The 18100-nt window shown below is 42.5% G+C and overlaps 1 protein-coding gene across 1 annotated transcript in view; it reads right to left on the bottom strand.

The window, feature by feature from the left end:
- Nucleotides 1–5726, bottom strand: part of IPO7 (importin 7) — a 34221-nt gene extending 28495 nt beyond the window's left edge. Inside the window, 1 exon segment of the mRNA XM_033062762.2 lies at nt 5592–5726. Within this exon segment, the coding sequence (XP_032918653.1) occupies nt 5592–5675 (84 nt within the window). The 5' untranslated portion in view covers nt 5676–5726.
- Between the last annotated feature and the right edge of the window lie 12374 nt (nt 5727–18100).

The raw sequence follows: 18100 nt of genomic DNA, 5'->3' as shown, positions 1-18100 counted from the left end.
AGAGAAACTGAGATGTAGGGATGAGTAAGAACAGTTCCATGAAGATGGGGGTGTACTGAATGCTCAAATAAAACACCAAGAATTACAATCACCTCTCACGTGCTCCCTTGCCCTGCTTCACTCTTTAAAAGAGCATCCAATGTTTTACTGGCACTTGGAGAAAACTGAACCCAAAATAAGACACCACCATAGCTGCCTTTTTGTACCTACATCATTAAAAAATACTGAATCCACACCTCTTTCAGTTATTTCCATCTTTAATAATTTCACTCCCCCAAGAGGGCTGCGTCTCAGGACAGCATGCTCCTCTCCACTGACCGCACTGCTAAAAAAAACAACCATACTAAAAACCACACCTATTTTAGGTTCATTTTTGAACTAAAATCAGGATTTCACAATGGTTACTATCACATACTCTAAGTTGCATGAAGAACAGAAAATTTTTAAGACTTTAAAGTTTTACATTGGTAAAATTTTGACTTTTATTCTGTTGCTCCTTGTTCACAAGTACCATTAAAAAGTAACCATTAAATTTAGAGAGCTATAGTATTTTTTTAAAAATAGTTCTGTCACAGAAGTCAGTTCTCCAGCACTTAACTCAGCATTTAAAGAAAAACAAAACCAAAACTCATGTCAAGTCCTTCCCCCTCACAAAAAGTCCAACATGCCATGTCACTGGCATGACTTTGCTGTCTACTAGCCAAAGAATTCGGGGACTTTTCCCAAGAGCAATCTTTGCTATGCAGCCTGGCTAGCTGAGGAATGTGTTCGATCAGACCACAAACCTTGCACCACTGTCTGTTAACACCAATCACTGCTCCACAACACACAATCTTTTCGCACAGCCCACTGCAGTTTTTCCTAGCAGGCTTGCTTTGTTAGACACGTGCTAAAAGAGACTTCTGAGAAAAGTGTCTTAGCAGCTGCATCATCCAAAAGAGGAATGAAGTTCAAAGTTAACACTGAGGAGACCAGTTCATGGCACGTGAACCATGAATAGTTAATTACAACGTGGAAAAGCACTTTTCCTCCAGTAATGATACTCACTGCAGTAAGTTACATTAATCTTTAATGCCGGAATATTCATCTCTCACACAAAGCCTGCATGCCTCTAAATGATAAAAACAAGTTTCATCTTGGATAAAAAGACCTCCATCCATTCTTTTCAGGCATCAGGAAGCTGACACACCATAACAAACACACTACAGTAGTAGTGTGTTCTTTAGTGTTGCCCAAAAAAACAGAACAGATGAGCAACACTGACTATATGTTGCTGAACTGGAACCCCAGGTTATTTATATAGCTATTCAAAGTAGCACACATGTGAATAAAGGCTAACATTTTAAAAATAAAGTAGATTGAAAAAAAAACCCCAAACAATTCAATGCTTCTCCCACCATTCCAGTTTTGGGGGAAGTAAAAAATCTACATGCACTTTTTGATTTGGGCCATAGCAGAACACAACTATTACAATGAGATGAAACTGTTTTTTTATAGAAAGGTAAGGTCAGGAGCTGTAAGGCCACGCTGAATCAGCAAACTGCCCTGTAGCACTTCTTTAATTCTTTTTTAAGAACTCAGCAGGTGTGGAAGTCACTCTGACCTCAGGTTTTTGCAAGCCAGCTCTGTCACCTCTTATGCAGCTACAATGTATATGCAAACCTAGTTTAATGTCCACAAAAGATACATACACTATCAGTTCCTGCAGACATCCCTGATGTTCCTTCCATCCCTGTACTCTCTGCAAGTTTGAAGGACTTTTTGCTCTGCTGCTGGCTGAGGAAAAAGCAACGTGCTCCCAGCAGAGGCTTGCGGGGCACACACAGCAACTATTTGCTAAGTCATGAGAAAGTGGCAAGTGGCCCTTTCTGCTCGGATTTTGCCTCGTGCTGGGCAACTTGCACCGAGAAGGAAACTTCTTCCTAGTGGAGCCAAGGCTCCCTCGGTTCCTTACTGCCCCCAAGGGGATTCCTGGAGTTGGACCAGCCTTGGAATACGCAGCTCACAACACCTTTCCCAACACCCCTCATCTAGCACGCACCAGAACACACAGAAGGCAGATGAGGGAAGTGAAAGTAACCAAGTGCTTTGGGTAAAATGTCACACCAACAACTTCAAAAGAGACCCCATGATCTGACAATCAAAGCAAAGAAACTCGTACTCTGTTCTTTTTCTCACACTACAATAGAGAGTTGCAGATGTGACACTTGTGGACCACGTTAGAAAAGGTTAAAAAATAATTCAAGCTGGAGGTAACACGATGAACACCTCACTCAAAGTATCCATAGCATTCCAACATTTGGAAAATGCTGTCTGAAAGACTCCATGTAAGAAGCAGCTTGCCTCTTCCCCTTTGACAGCCTTTCATTCCTGAACTCTCAGCAGCTAAGAGTCCAATCATTTAATGTAGCCACTCCATCCTTCTGACATTTGTAGCTATTAAGCAGGCAGTGAAAGGAACTGAACTAAGCCCCACTGCACTGTTAAATCAATGGTGATGGTGGCCAGCCAACAAGATTTCCTCCTTATCCTTTCCCTGTCGCTCCTATTAGAACACGAAAAACCTTAAATGTAACTCCTGAAAGTCACTTTCTAATAGAGCACCAGGATATCTTCCTAAACAAATTCCGTATAGCTCTGACTTACAAAAAAACTATAAGTTATACAGGATTGCAGTTTTTCCCCCTAAACATTATCAGATGCAAAAATTGTGTTGTTAATCTAAAAAGATGTCTTACTGGCTCAGACACAATAGGTTACTCTCAGAGACTTATAAGACATACATCACAGTGAAGTTATAAATTCCCTGGAATTACAACGAAAAAACCTGCAAGGAAAGTATTATCTAGCAACTTCACCTTTATAAATATGTTTATATTAAAAGATGAAACAACAACTGTGTATTGTTTTCATAGTGTCACTCCCTAGCTGCATAATTAAAAATATCTATCTTCATCACAATTTCCGAGAAACACTTTATATATGAAGCACAAAGACTATTTCAAAAGGCAGCAATGTCTTCCTGCTGCTCTCCAGTAGCTTACTTGAAGAGTCTGGTTCTAAGTCCTGGTAAAACACAGCTTTCCCCTGTGAGACACAGAGATGGGTGAACACCTCAGGGTACCCCATCAGCTGAAAATTCTCAGACACAAGAGCCAGTGATCTCATTCCCTTTAACTTCTTTTCACAATGAGAAAAGTAAAGACCTGCTTTTTAACATTATCTCAACTCTGAATGTTCTCACAGCCTTTTATGTGCAGGCAATATAACCTGATAAAACTTAGTGAAAGGAGAAATAAAGCATAAAATGATTCATGATTCAGCCAAAGTGAAAGGAAAAGTATTAGAGCCTGGACAAATCAAGAATCATACACTCCAGTCCCCTTCTCCAGTCAGGAGAACTTTGTTGGCTGATAGGATGTGGTGAAGACAGATCCAAATACTTGGTTAATTCCCAGCTACTTAGATATCTCTCGCACTAATCAGGAATATCAATTACTGACTGATGCACAGTCTTTACTGTAAGGTAAAATGACCATTCTGCTGAAAGCCAGTCTCATCATCTCCACAGAGGCACTTCTGACAAACTAAAGGTAAACTGAAAGGTCAAGCAAGGACAACTATTAAGCTATAAAAACACCTGTGCAGCCTGGCCATGTGCAAGAACAGTGTTCACTGCTGTTGTGATCTCAACTTTACACAGAAAGAGACCCCCATAGCTGTAATTAAGTATTAACAGAATTGCTCTAACATTCAACAAATTTAGACCAGCATCCTGCCAGAAAATGCATAACTGACTTCAATAAACCTAAGTAAAACCAAGACCACACATGTGACTAAAGCTGCACGTATGTGTAAGTGTTTGCAGACTTCTGGTTTAGCACATATTTTTATCACAAAATATCTGTGAAAGATTAGTGATGCTCCATTTCCCACAACAAAGAATTCTTACATGCTGGTTCAATAATATCTGGTGGTTTTAAAGGGGCACAAATATTCAGATTTTATGCCAATTTAGCACTTGTAGTACACGATGGACCATGGGGTTTTGATTCCAACATGAGAACAAAAGCCAGTGACCAGCGAGCATGATCCTTCCTGCAAGAGTTTGCCATTTGCTGAAGACCCCGGCTGGCAGTGAACATTAATTTCCTGCACCTTCAGCAACTCAATACCTGCAGAAAATAACTGAAATAGATTTCAAGCAAGTTACTATATATAAATATTGACATCCATTGAACGCAAAAAAAAAAGGAATTTTGGGGCCAGCTTAAGATTTCATAGATATTAAAGGCCATCACATTTTTTGCATTTTTTATTTAAATAACAAACACTAACATACTTTTTAACAGAGTACATGGAAAAGACAAGCAATTACTTTACACAAGCCTCAATTAGTCATTGAGTAGTTTTAGAGCTCTATATTTCAAAGGTACCTAATATCTATTTGCCACTCACTTATTAAGTAACATGCAGCAATCACTTTTTTATTTTCTGAGAAGCTATACCTTTAGGTTTTGAAATTTTCTCCACTGCCAGCAGAACATTTGGCCCACCTTTATCTAAGCTCTGCTGAACATCTGTTGCACTGCATGAGTATTGCCAGGCCTGAAGTCCGCTTAGGAGCAACAAGGAAAAATGTCTGTGGAAAAAGGCACCACAAGAGCTGCCACACAGGTTTATCCATCACCTCCTCCATCGAGACATCCTCTTTTCTCTGGGTCAAACACTAACACACTTTTGTTCTCCAAATGTCTCCAAGCCCCGTGGCTGTGTCTCACAAATAAAGTTTTCACCTACTAGGTGAGGTTAACCAGAACAAGAATATAATAATCTTCCAAAACTGAAGTCCGTGGAAGTGGGACCCGCTGGGTTTTCACACCCCGGCGTGGCAGCGAGTGCAGGGCAAGCGGAAGGCACAGCTGGGCTGGGAACCCCGAGTGCCCCGCGCCTTGGACACGTGTCCGTATCCACCCTGGGAGCACTGCTAGCCCGGCAGCCCTGCTGAGCCCGGAGCACTCACTCTTGGAACACCGACACCGCCAGGCTGCCAGATCTGATTCTCAGCTCAGCCCAGGCCACTCTTACAGGCTGCCCTGCTCGCCAAGTGATGGGTTCTTGCTACCTCCTTGAAAGCACAAATTAGTGCTTTCAACAGCCAAAGGCTGATTTCGCTTAGATGGTCCCGGGCAGGGCTGTGTCCAGCCGGAGCCACCGAGGGAGGGCCTGCACAAGGGCGGGTTTACCCCCCTGAGCGGATCACCCTTTGCCCGGCTGAGCACGGAGACAATGGAGGCAATTTGTTACGGCCGAGAGGGGCACGGGGGCTCGGCCGCTTTCCGCCGCTGCCCCTGGCCCGAGCAGCCCCGCCCGGCCCGGCCCGGCCCCGCTGCCATGTGCGGGGACAATGCGCGCCGGGCCCGGCCTGCGGCCGCCGAGACGCGCCCGGCGGGAAGGGCCCGGCCGCGGGCGGGCGGGCCGAGCACCCGGGGGGACCCTCTCTGCCCCCGCCCCGCTCCCCCTCCCCCGGGCCGGCCTCGTCCCCGCTCCCCAGCGCCGCGGCCCCGGCCCAGGCCCGGCGGCGCCCTCACCTCGTTGAGCTGTCGCTCGGCGGCTTCGCGCAGCGCCGGGTCCATGGTGCCGCGCAGGGCCTCGATGATGCCGCTGGGGTCCATGGCGGGGGCAGCGCGGGGGGCGGAGGGCAAGGGCCGGGGCCGCGCCGAGCGCACATGGACCCGCCGCCTCCAGCGGCCGCCGGCGCGAAAGGAAGGGAGAGCGCCAAGAGCCCGGATAGAGCTGCCCCCGCCGCCGACGGGAGCGGCGCCCCTTCCGCCGCACGGCCCGCCCCGCCCCGCCGCGGGGCAACGCGGGAGATGCAGTCCGGGCGCGCCGGCACCGGCGGGGCAGGCCGGACTTCGGCACCGGGGAAATGGGATCGGTGCAGGCCGGGCTCCGGCACCGGGGAGATGCGATCGGGGCAGGCCGGTCTCCGGCACCGGGGAGATGCGATCGGGGCAGGCCGAGCACTGACACCGGGGAACCGCAGGATGCGCGGTCTCGGCCCTCAGGAGCGGCGGCCCCGTTCGAGCGGCCCCGTGATGGGAGGCGCGGTCCGGCTCCGCTCCGCACCGAGCTCCTCGGCCGCGCCAACGCCGTGAGGGGTTTTGGTTGTTTTAGCGAACATCTCGCTCGTGAGAATCCCCCGGTGTCGGAGGGGCCCGTGTGGCTCAGCGAGGGAGGAGGGGTGCGTGGGTTTGCTTTATCCTGGGCACGGGGGCCTCCGCGCTGGGTTTAGGGTGGAGAGGAGAGCAAAAATCCTGAAGGTGTGTCAGAGTTTTGTCATTAAATCGATATAAACAGGGCTGCTCGTGAAAGGTCTTCTGAGGGAGCTGGGGGTGTTTTGCAGGAGAAGAGGAGGCTCAGGGGAGGCTCATGGCTCTGTGACTCCCTGAAAGGAGGGTGTAGCCAGGTGAGAGCCCATCTTCCTGCTGTGAATAGCCTAAGATGAGACGGGGGAGATTCAGATTAGATGTTTAAAAAAAAATGTTTACTGTCAGGGTGGTCAGTCAGTGGAATAGGTTCTTGCACATGTTCAAGAGGCATGTGAAACTGAGTGATGTGGGTTACTGGGTTAGGGGCTACAGGGGCAGTGCTGGTTTGGATGAGATGATCCTGTCTCTTCCAACCATGACAATTCCATGACTCAATGATTCTGGAGGCCTTGGCTCAGTCACAGAGCCATAACTGAGCTGCTTAACTTGGTCCTCTGTAAGTCACTTCTGTAGGCTTCATCCTACGAGCATTTGAGCACTGAAGTAATTTCACTTCTATGAGTCGTTCGGAAAAATGAGCAATCGTATTTATAAGTTAGTGAGTTGTAAAATTTAATTGGCACTGTACAGTCATTCACTGTCATGCCTTCGTTTGGGAGGATGGCATGCAGCGATGTACTTGAAATTTTGGGAGTTATTTTTATGAGAGCATTTTATTGAGCAGTCAGATAAAACCATCAAGAAAAAAATTTTCACAAACATCTTCATCCTGGAATGACTCTGAAATGAAGGCACATATCAAAGAGAAAAGCAGAGATTAAAATACAGAAAATAACAAAATTTAAACGTGATACAATTTAGAAAGTTTATAAAGTGCACTATATCTTTACAGCTAAATTAAATACTTTCAGGAAATCTAGACTTATCTAGAGTGTCTTTGCATATATGGAACAGCATGACAGACTTGCTTTTGTATATAATTTTCCCAAATTAGTGATTTTTCCGTGATTGTTGCTGGACTAAAACCTGGGTTTCTCAGTTTCTTGTGCTACTGTTTGTTGGTATTGTTTTGTTTTGTTTTTTACATAACGCTAAAAATTATGATTTCCACTATGTAGCTTTTTCTTATTAAAAGTGTGAAAATGAGCAACTAATTTATGAAACTAAACTTTGAAGCAGCAGTGAATGTCAGCCTTTCTAAGTAAGCACAGGAGACATATGGGCCCAGATGACCCAAGTGGCAATGTGGCATCATTTTTGGGACATGATGTCATATGCTGTTCTTTTATGAGTTGCCCAGATCTGCAGTCATACTCCAATTCTAGATATTGCCCAAAATGTTAAAAAAAAAGTGAAATAGATTCAATACCATCACAAAATGCTGCCACAAAGTATTTTCCCTGCTTTTGTGTCACAGCACAGATAACAAGATCAAATCTCAGTGCTCTTTGTAACAAAGGAGCAAAGCAATAATGCCCCCAGCCAGGGTGCTAAGCTGATCCAACAACTTATGAAACAGAATATATCTTCACTAAAAATAAAAATAAGTACTTCAAAGGGCAGAGGGCTCGTGACGTGCTGGTTGTGCATAATGCTCCGTGCCAGATGTACAGATGTGAAATGCTGCAAAGACAAGCACAATGGGACCGGAGCAATCGTCAGCAAAGGTGCTGTGGCTCTGGAAGCTTGTGCCAGAGCTGGTCCCGTTTGGATAAAAAAGTCAGGAGGACAAAAAAAAGTTGTGCAAAAGAATGTGTATGCTAATTGTCCACCCTGAGTACTCTGAAAAAGAAAACCTTCTACATCCAGGCATGTTTGTGTTGTCCAGGACATTTGTATTTGCATCTTTGCTTGCCCAGAAGTGATAACAATAGCTAACTTCACAGGAGGATTAATCACATTAATGACTCACAGAAAACAATAAATGCAGGATTCAGTCAAGATGGACATTTCATGTCGACAGGAAGCCAAATTTAAAAGGAAACATCAATGAGGTTAAAAATTAATTTCTCACAAATCTGAACAATTTGTTGGTGGATTACATTCACAGTGGGTAGTTTAGTGTTGGAGAGAGATGAAATAGTGAAAAAAAACGACGAAAACCGGCACACCAGTTTGAGTGGAGCAACCTAAGAGAAGACAAATTACTTGAAATTACAAGGAACTGGTGAGCTGTGGCATCCTTAACACTGAATTTTTGATTAAATAAATATATCCTCTTCCATCAGACACTTTATTTGAACAGTATTAGCAGGACAAAAGAGACTTTAAGCCCACCCATCACAGCACAGCAGTTAGTGAGAACTTTGGCCAAACCTGTTTAGCAAACAAAGGGGACATGAATAAATACCTTGCAAGATGCAACAGATGAGTTGATAGAAGAATTTCAAATCACAAGAATTAACATTGGAAAGAAGTGTGTCCTTTAGCCAGATAAGCCTCATCAAATTCTTGGTGTCAGAAGAGAAAGAGTACGTGTTGCAGGGATTAGTTGGCCAGAACTGCTCTCTGTTGTGAGGGAATGCTTATAGACAACCTCAGGCTGCTCTGGGAGAGCAGAACCTCTCCAATTATCTCTGAAAGGGCGATGTGGTATTGCACAGGCCTCAAACACTGGATTCAAATCGGTCTCAATTACTCCTGAAGATAAACATGCTCTCCCAGACTGTCTGTCTTGGGGTTTGCAGTCATGTGTACTTTCCCTGGAAAGCTGGAACAATAACAACGACAGCGTTTGTCAGCTTTAATAAAGTAATGTGCTCCTTGGAGCTGACTGGAGCACGGCATAGCCTGTGTGCCTTTCTGGGGTACCATTCTCTGCTGTCAGGGAAAAGCCAGAAATCACATATAAAGACGCACAGCTATCAAAGATTGCCACGTTTGGGTGCATTTACCAGATGTTGCTAAAGAATTCTGCATAAATTTTTATGCTATCTACATATTAAAAAAAAACCCAAAACCTAAAGACAGTAACTGATAAATGCTGCTATCAGCTGTTCTGTGCTAGAACAGATTTGACAGCAGCCAAATTAACTCCAGCTATGCAGAGCATATTCCTGCATCAACAGCATTCCAAATGTCAACCCAGGATTTGGGAAAAAAAAAAAAACCAACTTCCACACAAAGGTACTTAACCAGTCCTACAGATCCAAGGGGAGTTTGGACAGGAATGAGTGGATGAATCACCAGCACCCAAAGTTATTGTGGAACTACTTTTGCTAGATTAAAGATGATTGAACAGGAAGAAAAAAGTATGCACAGAAATACTGTGCTGATAGAACTATTTATGTTAATCTATTTTAAAGCTGAAATGGTGTTAAAATACGAGACTATGAAATGAAACACGCTAGTCAACATATTTTGGTGTAAAATCATCAAACAAAGGTGATTGTTTGAGGAGTTCTCTGGTTTGGCTGGGGAAATGGTACAAAATAAGTACCTTTCTTTGCTTAAAAATATCATAATAGGCTATGACCCTTAGCACACTGAAGAGACTGAGGATGGCTAAATTACAATTTTCAATTAAAGGGTAATAAGTGAAGAGTGATTATTTAAGGGGCCAATTTTGTCTGGATTTCTACTGATACCACTAGCAGACTCAATTTGATACTTAAGACAGTTTTGAAATAAATGCAAAAATCACTGCAGATCATTGTGAGAATGACGTAAGATTAGCAAAACAGTCTTGTGTGAATGGCAGAAGAGCATAACTTGAAACAGAAATGCACTTTAACACAGCCAAATGTGAAGTTACACATAGAAGAACAGAAAATAAAAGATTGGTGGGATCATCAGGGATACCATGGGCATGCAGGTTGGCATGAGCTCCCAGCAGGATGTTGTGGCAAAACCACGATGTGTGAGTTGAAAACAGATGTCTGAAGAGCAGGAGGTTCCATTGCAGAGAATAACACCAGCGTTTATGGGTTTTGAGTATTTACAAATTGCAATGCTTGAAGTACCCTCAAAAGTTGTTTGAGGTGAAGAGTTTGTTCTCCTCATCTGTATGAGACCTACTGGAAATGTCCGGTTAAATTTAAGATGAAAGTCGTGGAGGGTTTTGGTTGCTGTTTGTCACTACAATTGTGCTGAGGTGAAACAGAGATCTATCAGGCAGAGTAAGGGTGGTTTCTTGCAGAGTCCCTGATCTGGGGCTGGCTCCTCCCAAGGGAGCAGGATACCATTGCCTGCCCAGCTCATGATTTCACAGCTCCCTTTAATCCCCTTTAGTCAGCTGGGGGTTGGCTTCACCCCTAAGGAGAACTTTGCTGAAATTTCTTCAGAATTTTGTTCAGTGAGGAAGGCACCACGCTCCTTTATGTAGCCATGAGCTCAGTAGTTGTTTCACCCCACAAAAACCCCCAGGAACCATCCCCACCCCCTCCAGGCAGATGGCAAGGCTGGAGCAGATGCTAAACCCCATATCCAAACAAGTTTCCCAGGGGACAGATGCTGGAAACAAGATTCAGCCATTAGCTGGTGGAAGTGTCTGCAAGTGGAACAGCAGGAGTAGCAACGCTGAGATGGAGCAGCAAAGAAACAGTTGCTGTAATAGAGCCAGGGATATTAAGGTTCTGAGTAAATGTCAAGGAAGTAGAGCTTTCTTAGAGCTTTAGATCAATGGTTTATTTAAAAAATTAAACACCCCAACAAACAAATAAACATAACCAGGAAATGCAAAAATCTCTGATGCATGATTCTCCTGAGATCAGAAAAACTGGACATCTTGTTAATAAACATCTCCTCAAAGATGCAGGAGCCCCTCATCAATTCTTACTTTTATCATTTAACCCTGGACAGCAAGGTGAGGAAAAAGAGAAAGATCAAGAAGACAATAGTAGGTACTGAACATCTTTTAAGTGAGTAAAGCTGTAAGAAGAAGAAATGTCTAACAGGTGAAACTATAGAGTCACTGAAAAAAATTCCTAGTGACACTAATTGGTACTTTCTTTTCTCCAGATGAGACTGGGTGCAGTTCTGGAAGATGTGTTTTAGTGAAAACACAAGCTGTGCTTCAGTCAAACCAACAGGATGAGGGCTTTAACTTAAAATTGGACAGGATGTTGGACTAGACAATGTGATGATGAACTGCACGGCGTTTTGGGTTTTGCTGTTTGCAGTCAGGTTAGATCTGCTCCCGAAGGCTCAGTTTGCAGGGTGTGCAAGTCCAGCTAATCCAGCCCACAGCCTGCTTCAGGCCCTGAGTGGCAGACAGAGGAGCAAGAGTGTCTGTACCCCAGGGCAGTTTCTCCTCCTCCTCCTCCCTCTTGCTCTGGTTTCCACCCTGTGTATTTATATTTCATGGCCCTGAGGGAAAATGCCACTTAGGGAGCTGCAGGATGGTGGAGTGGGGACGCCCTGGAGAGATAAGCAGCAGATGGAACTCGGCTGGTATTTGTGGCATTAAGATGACACTCACAGTTCTTGCTTTTTTTCACGCTTTTGATACAGTTGCACGGGCACAGAAGTTACAAAGGCATCAGTGGAATTTGTTATACTGTTGTGAAATGAAAAGACGTGCTGAGGATCACAGAATCGCCATGTGACCTCAAAATAATGCCTGTGATCATGGTGTTCTCCAAGAATATCTCTTTATATGCATTATGGGAGTTGGTTTGTTTTGTTTTTGCAAGGAAACAAGCATGTCCTTTCCTTACTGTTCCTTAAATAGGACCCCAAGCCTATTTATTTTTCATAATTGTTCCTCAGATGGATAGCTGTGAATCCAATGCAGTGTTGACTTTACATTTTGAGGAAGCAAATGTAAAGAAAATTTAAGTATAAGGGGTGTGTATTTATGAATTAGTGCTCAAGCAGATGCTGATTTTTAAAACAAAAGCTTTCTAATGCAGTTTTTACAGCCAAGATGCAACAATAAATAGGAATTGTTCAGAAAGAATTGGGAAAATACTCAAGCTGAGAAACAGGTAAAAATTTCCAGAATTTCTGAGGAGTAAAAAAGAATATTTAAGTTATAACTTTAATTGTGCGATTAAATATGTGTGCGAGGCTTATGCAAGCTCTATTTACGTATATCAAGCTATAATATTTCATTATATTTAATGAGACAGAGGGTTCTGTTTAGAATAATTTTGGTCTTTATAATCCTATCCTGTTTCCATTTAGGTTGATTCAATAACGAGTACACAGGATTTTATTATGTTAAAAATTCACTCAGAATGAATTCGCAGCACTTAGGGAGAGCTTTTCATATGCAAGGAACTAGGAACACACATTAAGAATTTCAGTAATCTTGTAACACAGCATTCAGTTTGTGAGCTCATGCCAGTCACACCACTCCAGGCAGTGCCCTCCAGGACACACCTGTGTTTGGGAATTGGGCCAGCATGGCTCCTCAGGAGCCTGTGAACATTTCAGATCAGTAAAAAGGATTGACCTCTAGTGATGACCACAGTCTTACCTGTACATTTGGGATTTTTATAGATTTATTATAAAAAAGAAAACACTTTTTGGTTGTGCTGGCACAGTGCATTATTCCTTTTTCTTACTTTTCCATCTTTTCCCATCTGCCTTTCCCTCTGTCCTTTCTAAACTTGAGGAGACAAAGCAAAGTACTCAGAGAGTGAAGTTTCTGGATATCTGTGTAACACAGGGGGAGCAGCTAGATAGGAAAGGAGTCTTTTGTGCAGGAAAAATGTAAAACCCTTTGGTTGCTTTGCAGAATCTACAGCTGAGGTAGTCACCACTGTGTTAGCAGAGGAGGTGAAGAACTGGAGCTGCAGAAACAAGTATTTCTTGGGTCTGGCTGCAAAGACAGGAGACTGAATTGTCTGCTCAAGAGGAAGCTCAGTAAAGGCAGGCATCAAAGAAATAGCCAGGGGCACGCAAGGAAGCACTCACAGCTCACTGGGAGAAAAACTGAAGTGAGATACAGAGTTTGTGAGCAGCAAATAAGCCAGCAAGGTTACATAAAAGTGCTAAAAGAAACATGCTTTCCCATTTGATTCCTGATTCACTCAGTGAATCACAGCTTTTGACACATTCCTTAAATAAATTACACTTCATAAAACAACCTTTCTTTTCCATGAAATTACTTTGCTATTAGAAATATTTCTATACATCATAAGTCTTCACTGCTTATGTTAAAGGAGTCAAAAATAATAAAATTAGGGTTGACAAACATGGAGATATCCTAGATTATGCAAAGATAAATAACAGAATTGGAGTGTATTAAAAATATATTTTTATAAAACAGAATTATCTTAATTTTCTTTTACTTGTATTTAAGAGGTTATCAGATTGGCACTTTTATCAGTGCTAATAATAGCACTAATAGGGACACTCATAGTTTTTATTCCTTGCAAAGCTTACAATTCAGTATTGCTGTCCAAAAGGGTTTAATATGTTATATTGTTTTAAATACCAGTATTTTCTAATGTAACTAAAGCAGTTATAATGTTGGAATGTGCAAACATAGGACTTAATGCTGACCTGTGTGTAAATTGCTAAAGAAATACAGATATGGAAACAAACTATGAAATTGATACTATTTTACCTCAGCTGTGCACATATCTGTGTTTCCTGGTGACTGTGGGTGCACCACTAATTGTTTATGGAGAGCAACAGTGGAACAGCAGGAGTGGCTGCTCACAAACCCACACTCCTGTGGCTTCCAGGCTCTTGGTAGCCAACAGCTGGATTAAAATTCCAGTAGCTGCAGCAGCAAGGCAAGGCAGGAAACATGAGAAACGTATTGCCAGTGCCCATGTCTTGATCTGAACACGACTCTGTGTCTTTTCCAGGTGTTTTGTGAAGTAACAAGGTGGAAAATACTTGCCCCTTATTTCACCTTTGGAAGGCACATGAATGATGCATGCAGGACAACATCGTGTTCTCAGGATAGCAAGGAGCTGTGTCAGCTTCTTCTGAGCTCTCCTGGGTAATCCTTGGCCCCTGCTTGCCAGCATCCTGCTGTTCCACTCCTGGCCTTTCCTGAGCTGAATGGATTCCTCACTTCAGAATGTGAAATGAATTTTCATTCATGTTTCTGCCAGGTTGATAAGGTAAAATAATTGCTGTAGCTAAATCAAGGTTACAGTTTATTAAAGCATTTGGATGATATTGTGTTGCCAGTACAGCAAGTAACTCCACACAAAAGAGCAAACATGCTGGCTCAGCTACAGTAAGGATTTCTACAGAGTAATGGCACACCAGTTTCTTGAGGTTTTTATAACCCCACTTATCAGTCTTCCTGTGGACTCCTTTTTTCTTTGTTAGTCTTGCTCATTCAGAAATGATTACATCATATTAGTTATTAAATAATGTCTTACTCAAGCACCTGACACTTCTTTTCTGAAGTCACTGGTTTTAACCAATTTTGTTGCAGGGAACAGGCCAAAAAGCTGATCCTATGGTTTACCCCTAGGCAAAAGGGAACTACTATTTAAAGCAGTAGAAAACATGCAAATTTCTTTGTTGATATTTGTAGATCTGGATTTCTGCATTCAGCCAAGGTGTCTGACAGGAAACTTGTCTAGGAGTGGGTGCATAATGTTCAAAATTGAAATGAAGAGGGCTCCTTGACAGAACTGCCCTAGGTGAAAAGAATCGATTCTTATTGGACTGTCCCCATTCAATCTCTAATCCTGATTAACAACTGAATTTGTGATGCTCATTTACTATGATAGGAAGTGCTATAAGTCATAACTTTTTCAATTAATTTAATAATTTCCCATAGGAATACCCATACAGCAAATCATTTCTCAGAATGTTGGCAGCTTTTCTGAAATGTTTCAATTAAATCACATTTTGACCCTTCTGATATTGCTCTGGATTTTGCTTATTTTCCATTGCAGACTACTGGTTTAATGATGACCTGAATATATTTCTTAAAAACTAACCATGGGTGTGGCTGCATACAGCAAGGGTTTGTTCCTTGTGAGCTGGTTATCGGCCCATTCTTTATGGTTGTTTTCTGCAAGCACTGAGACCTCAGAGGCCAGGTCAGGACAAACTCTGAGCACTCTCACTGCAGACATTTTGTACCTCACAGAAAAAGCAATCTAGATGAAAATACAGTGTGACATTTGCACATACTATGGTGAGATCATGCATTCTTAAATTGTCAATTGTGAAACACATTATAACAGGAAAAAAACCTTTTTCCATTCTAGTTCCAAATGTAATTCATGTAATTTATGTGTAGGTTGCAGAGGTTGTAAGTCTTTACAATATGGGAAATATTTAGAAGTTCTAAACTTTTTCTCTGGAAGTTTTGTGCTTTTTTTTTTTTTTTAAGTAATGCTGAATTTTCCTACTTTTCCTTTTTCCTTATTCTGCTTTCTTCTGCAACCTGTTTCACACTTCCATATTACCTGAACACACTTCCCCATCTTCCTCCCCCATCAGAATTGTTGTTCCATATTTTCTTCCTGAATCAAGTGTCTATCATGTCACTTTTCCCCCAATATTTGCTGGTCTGCACTTCCAAAGAGCCTAGTTTTCCTCTCTTACTCCTTTAAGATAGAAGAATTTTTCAACGAAAAGCAAAGGTCCTCTTCAGCAACAAAAGCAACTGTGTGAGCACAAGCAGTGAACAGCTTGGATTGGCCAACTGCTATAATTTCAGGATCATTGATGATAAGAAGAGATTCAGAAGCAGCACAAAAAGCAGCAGCATTTCAAACTGCCAGTTTTGGAAGAAGGTTGATTAAACCAGTGCCCCTGCTATTTTCTCAGACAGCTTCTCTCTTAGCATTAAGGGACAGAGTTAGGACCTCAAATCAGGGGAAATTAAAACAAAAGGAAGCTTTCTCTACCACAGTGCAACCTGCTTAGCCTACTTAGAGTCAACAAACAAATTGCAGAAAGGAAATGTCAATAGACAGTTGCAATGATGTTTTTAAGAACCTAGTAGCAAGAGGAGATCGTTCAGGTCCTGATGAGTTCCAGCAGGAGGTTCCACTTGAGCCTTTTTGAGGGCAGTAGAAAAAGCAACTTAAAAAAAACTTGATTGCATTCTGCAGCACTGATTTCTGTCATTACTCCAGCAGATCAGACATTATCAAAGCTACACACCCCAGCATGTGTTCAACACTGGGAAGTGGCCTGAGGCTGATTCTCTCCAGACCGATGATGTTTGGTTTAACTGAGCTGAAACTTCAATTCCACATTTGTAGGAGCAGAATCTGTAATGGCATCTAAAGAAAAATTTTGAAGGGTCTTTGATCCGATTAAAGACAGTGCTTTTATCAGCATGGAATAATTCACATTTGGAAACTTTTGCCCTCCAGATGGATATGTCCAGCTACATCATTGCTGTAGATGAGAAGGAATCCTTGAAGGAACATATTCCTCTTAGCAGGAATATTTGAATTTTCAGCTATGTTAGTATAAACTCAGCTCCAGACAGGGTATAAATCTGATCATTACATTTAATCCTACCCTAGCATTCAATATGAATCACGACTAATGGGTGTGTCTCAGGATAAAGGCCTGTGCATTCTCTACACAGAAATCCATGGCTGTGATTGTTATCAAAGCAATAAACACCAGCTTATAAATACCTCAGCTGCAGAGCAGAGCTGCACGGCTGAAGTCTTGTGCAGCTGCTTTTGAGTCAAGCAAGGACTGTCCCTGCAGCTCCACATCCCACTCTCCTCTCCTGCTGCCTCCCTTCTGGCCTCCCCCAATCATATCCCGTTCTGCTCTGCCCTGTGCGGGCTCTGCTGTGCTCCACAGCTACCCCCCAAGAGCTTTGAAGGAGACTCTGACATGGAATAAGGTGCCAGGAATATTTTCTTGATTTGGAAAAGCTTTTGCTTCCCTTGCTACCTATCTTAAAGAGTTGACATTGTCTGAGTTCCTCAACGTGTTTGTTGCTGCCTGAGCCCATTCCCAGAGCTCAGATGCTGTAGGTTGGACTAAAAGCTGGGAGGAGGTGATGGACAGGGAGGTGGAGCTGTTCATCCCTCCTCCTGTTACAAACGCTAAGTTGGTTATTGCTGCCAGGAGGACACCTGAGATTCCTTGTGCTGTGATGAGAACTCCCTCTTTTATTGGTATTTTTAATAAGAGGTTTGACTTTTTAGAGAAAGTGCTTTCCAAGGCTGGGGAAAACAATAGAATTAGAAGGAAGGTCTCTGAAGGTTGGAGCTATATTTAAGGAACCTGACAGAGCTTTCATGTTCCTCAGTTGGGGTGGCATAAGCTTATTACAGAGTATGTATCACTCTTAATTTGCAGGAAGACAGAATAACCTTTAATTCCTGTTTTTTTGCATTCAAATAGAGGATATGAGCAGACTGACCAGAAAAGTTTCTTTCACCATTTCATGTACTCCACTGACACATGCAATAGGAAGAAAAAAAAAAAGAAAAAAGCTGGCTATTAAAGGGGATTTATTAACTATTAATTAGGAACAAGAGGTGCATCAGAATTGAGAATCTGGCTCTTATTTTTACCACTTGGAGTAGAAACATCATAGCTATCTGTTTCACCGTGTTCCTAAGTAATTTAGCAGTAATGAAAGTAGGTGCACACTATTAAAAATTTGCACTTTGTACATTCGTACATTAATCTATATTGCCTGTACATATGTGCAGTATGTAGCCAAAATGCACATAAAATGGACAATAGGAGTTAAGAAACATACTTTCAATAAAAAAATACCAGGAGAGAAACAATTCTGAAGATTTATGACCCCTGAGCACAGATTCAACTCATTGTAATGCTTACAAGTTCTGCTCTCCCTTGCTGTTTAGTAATTTTTTCAACTTCTGTCCTTGAACACTGAGTTTATAAATAAAAACTTTAATTAACACTCCTTTGGGCTGCAAGAAATTTTTAATCCATCATTCACACAAACA

This window comes from Catharus ustulatus, chromosome 6 (genome assembly GCF_009819885.2).
Source record: "Catharus ustulatus isolate bCatUst1 chromosome 6, bCatUst1.pri.v2, whole genome shotgun sequence".
In the NCBI taxonomy this organism is placed as follows: Eukaryota; Metazoa; Chordata; class Aves; order Passeriformes; family Turdidae; genus Catharus; species Catharus ustulatus.
Note: the sequence above shows the minus strand (reverse complement) of the source record. Positions and strands in the feature narration are given on the sequence as shown.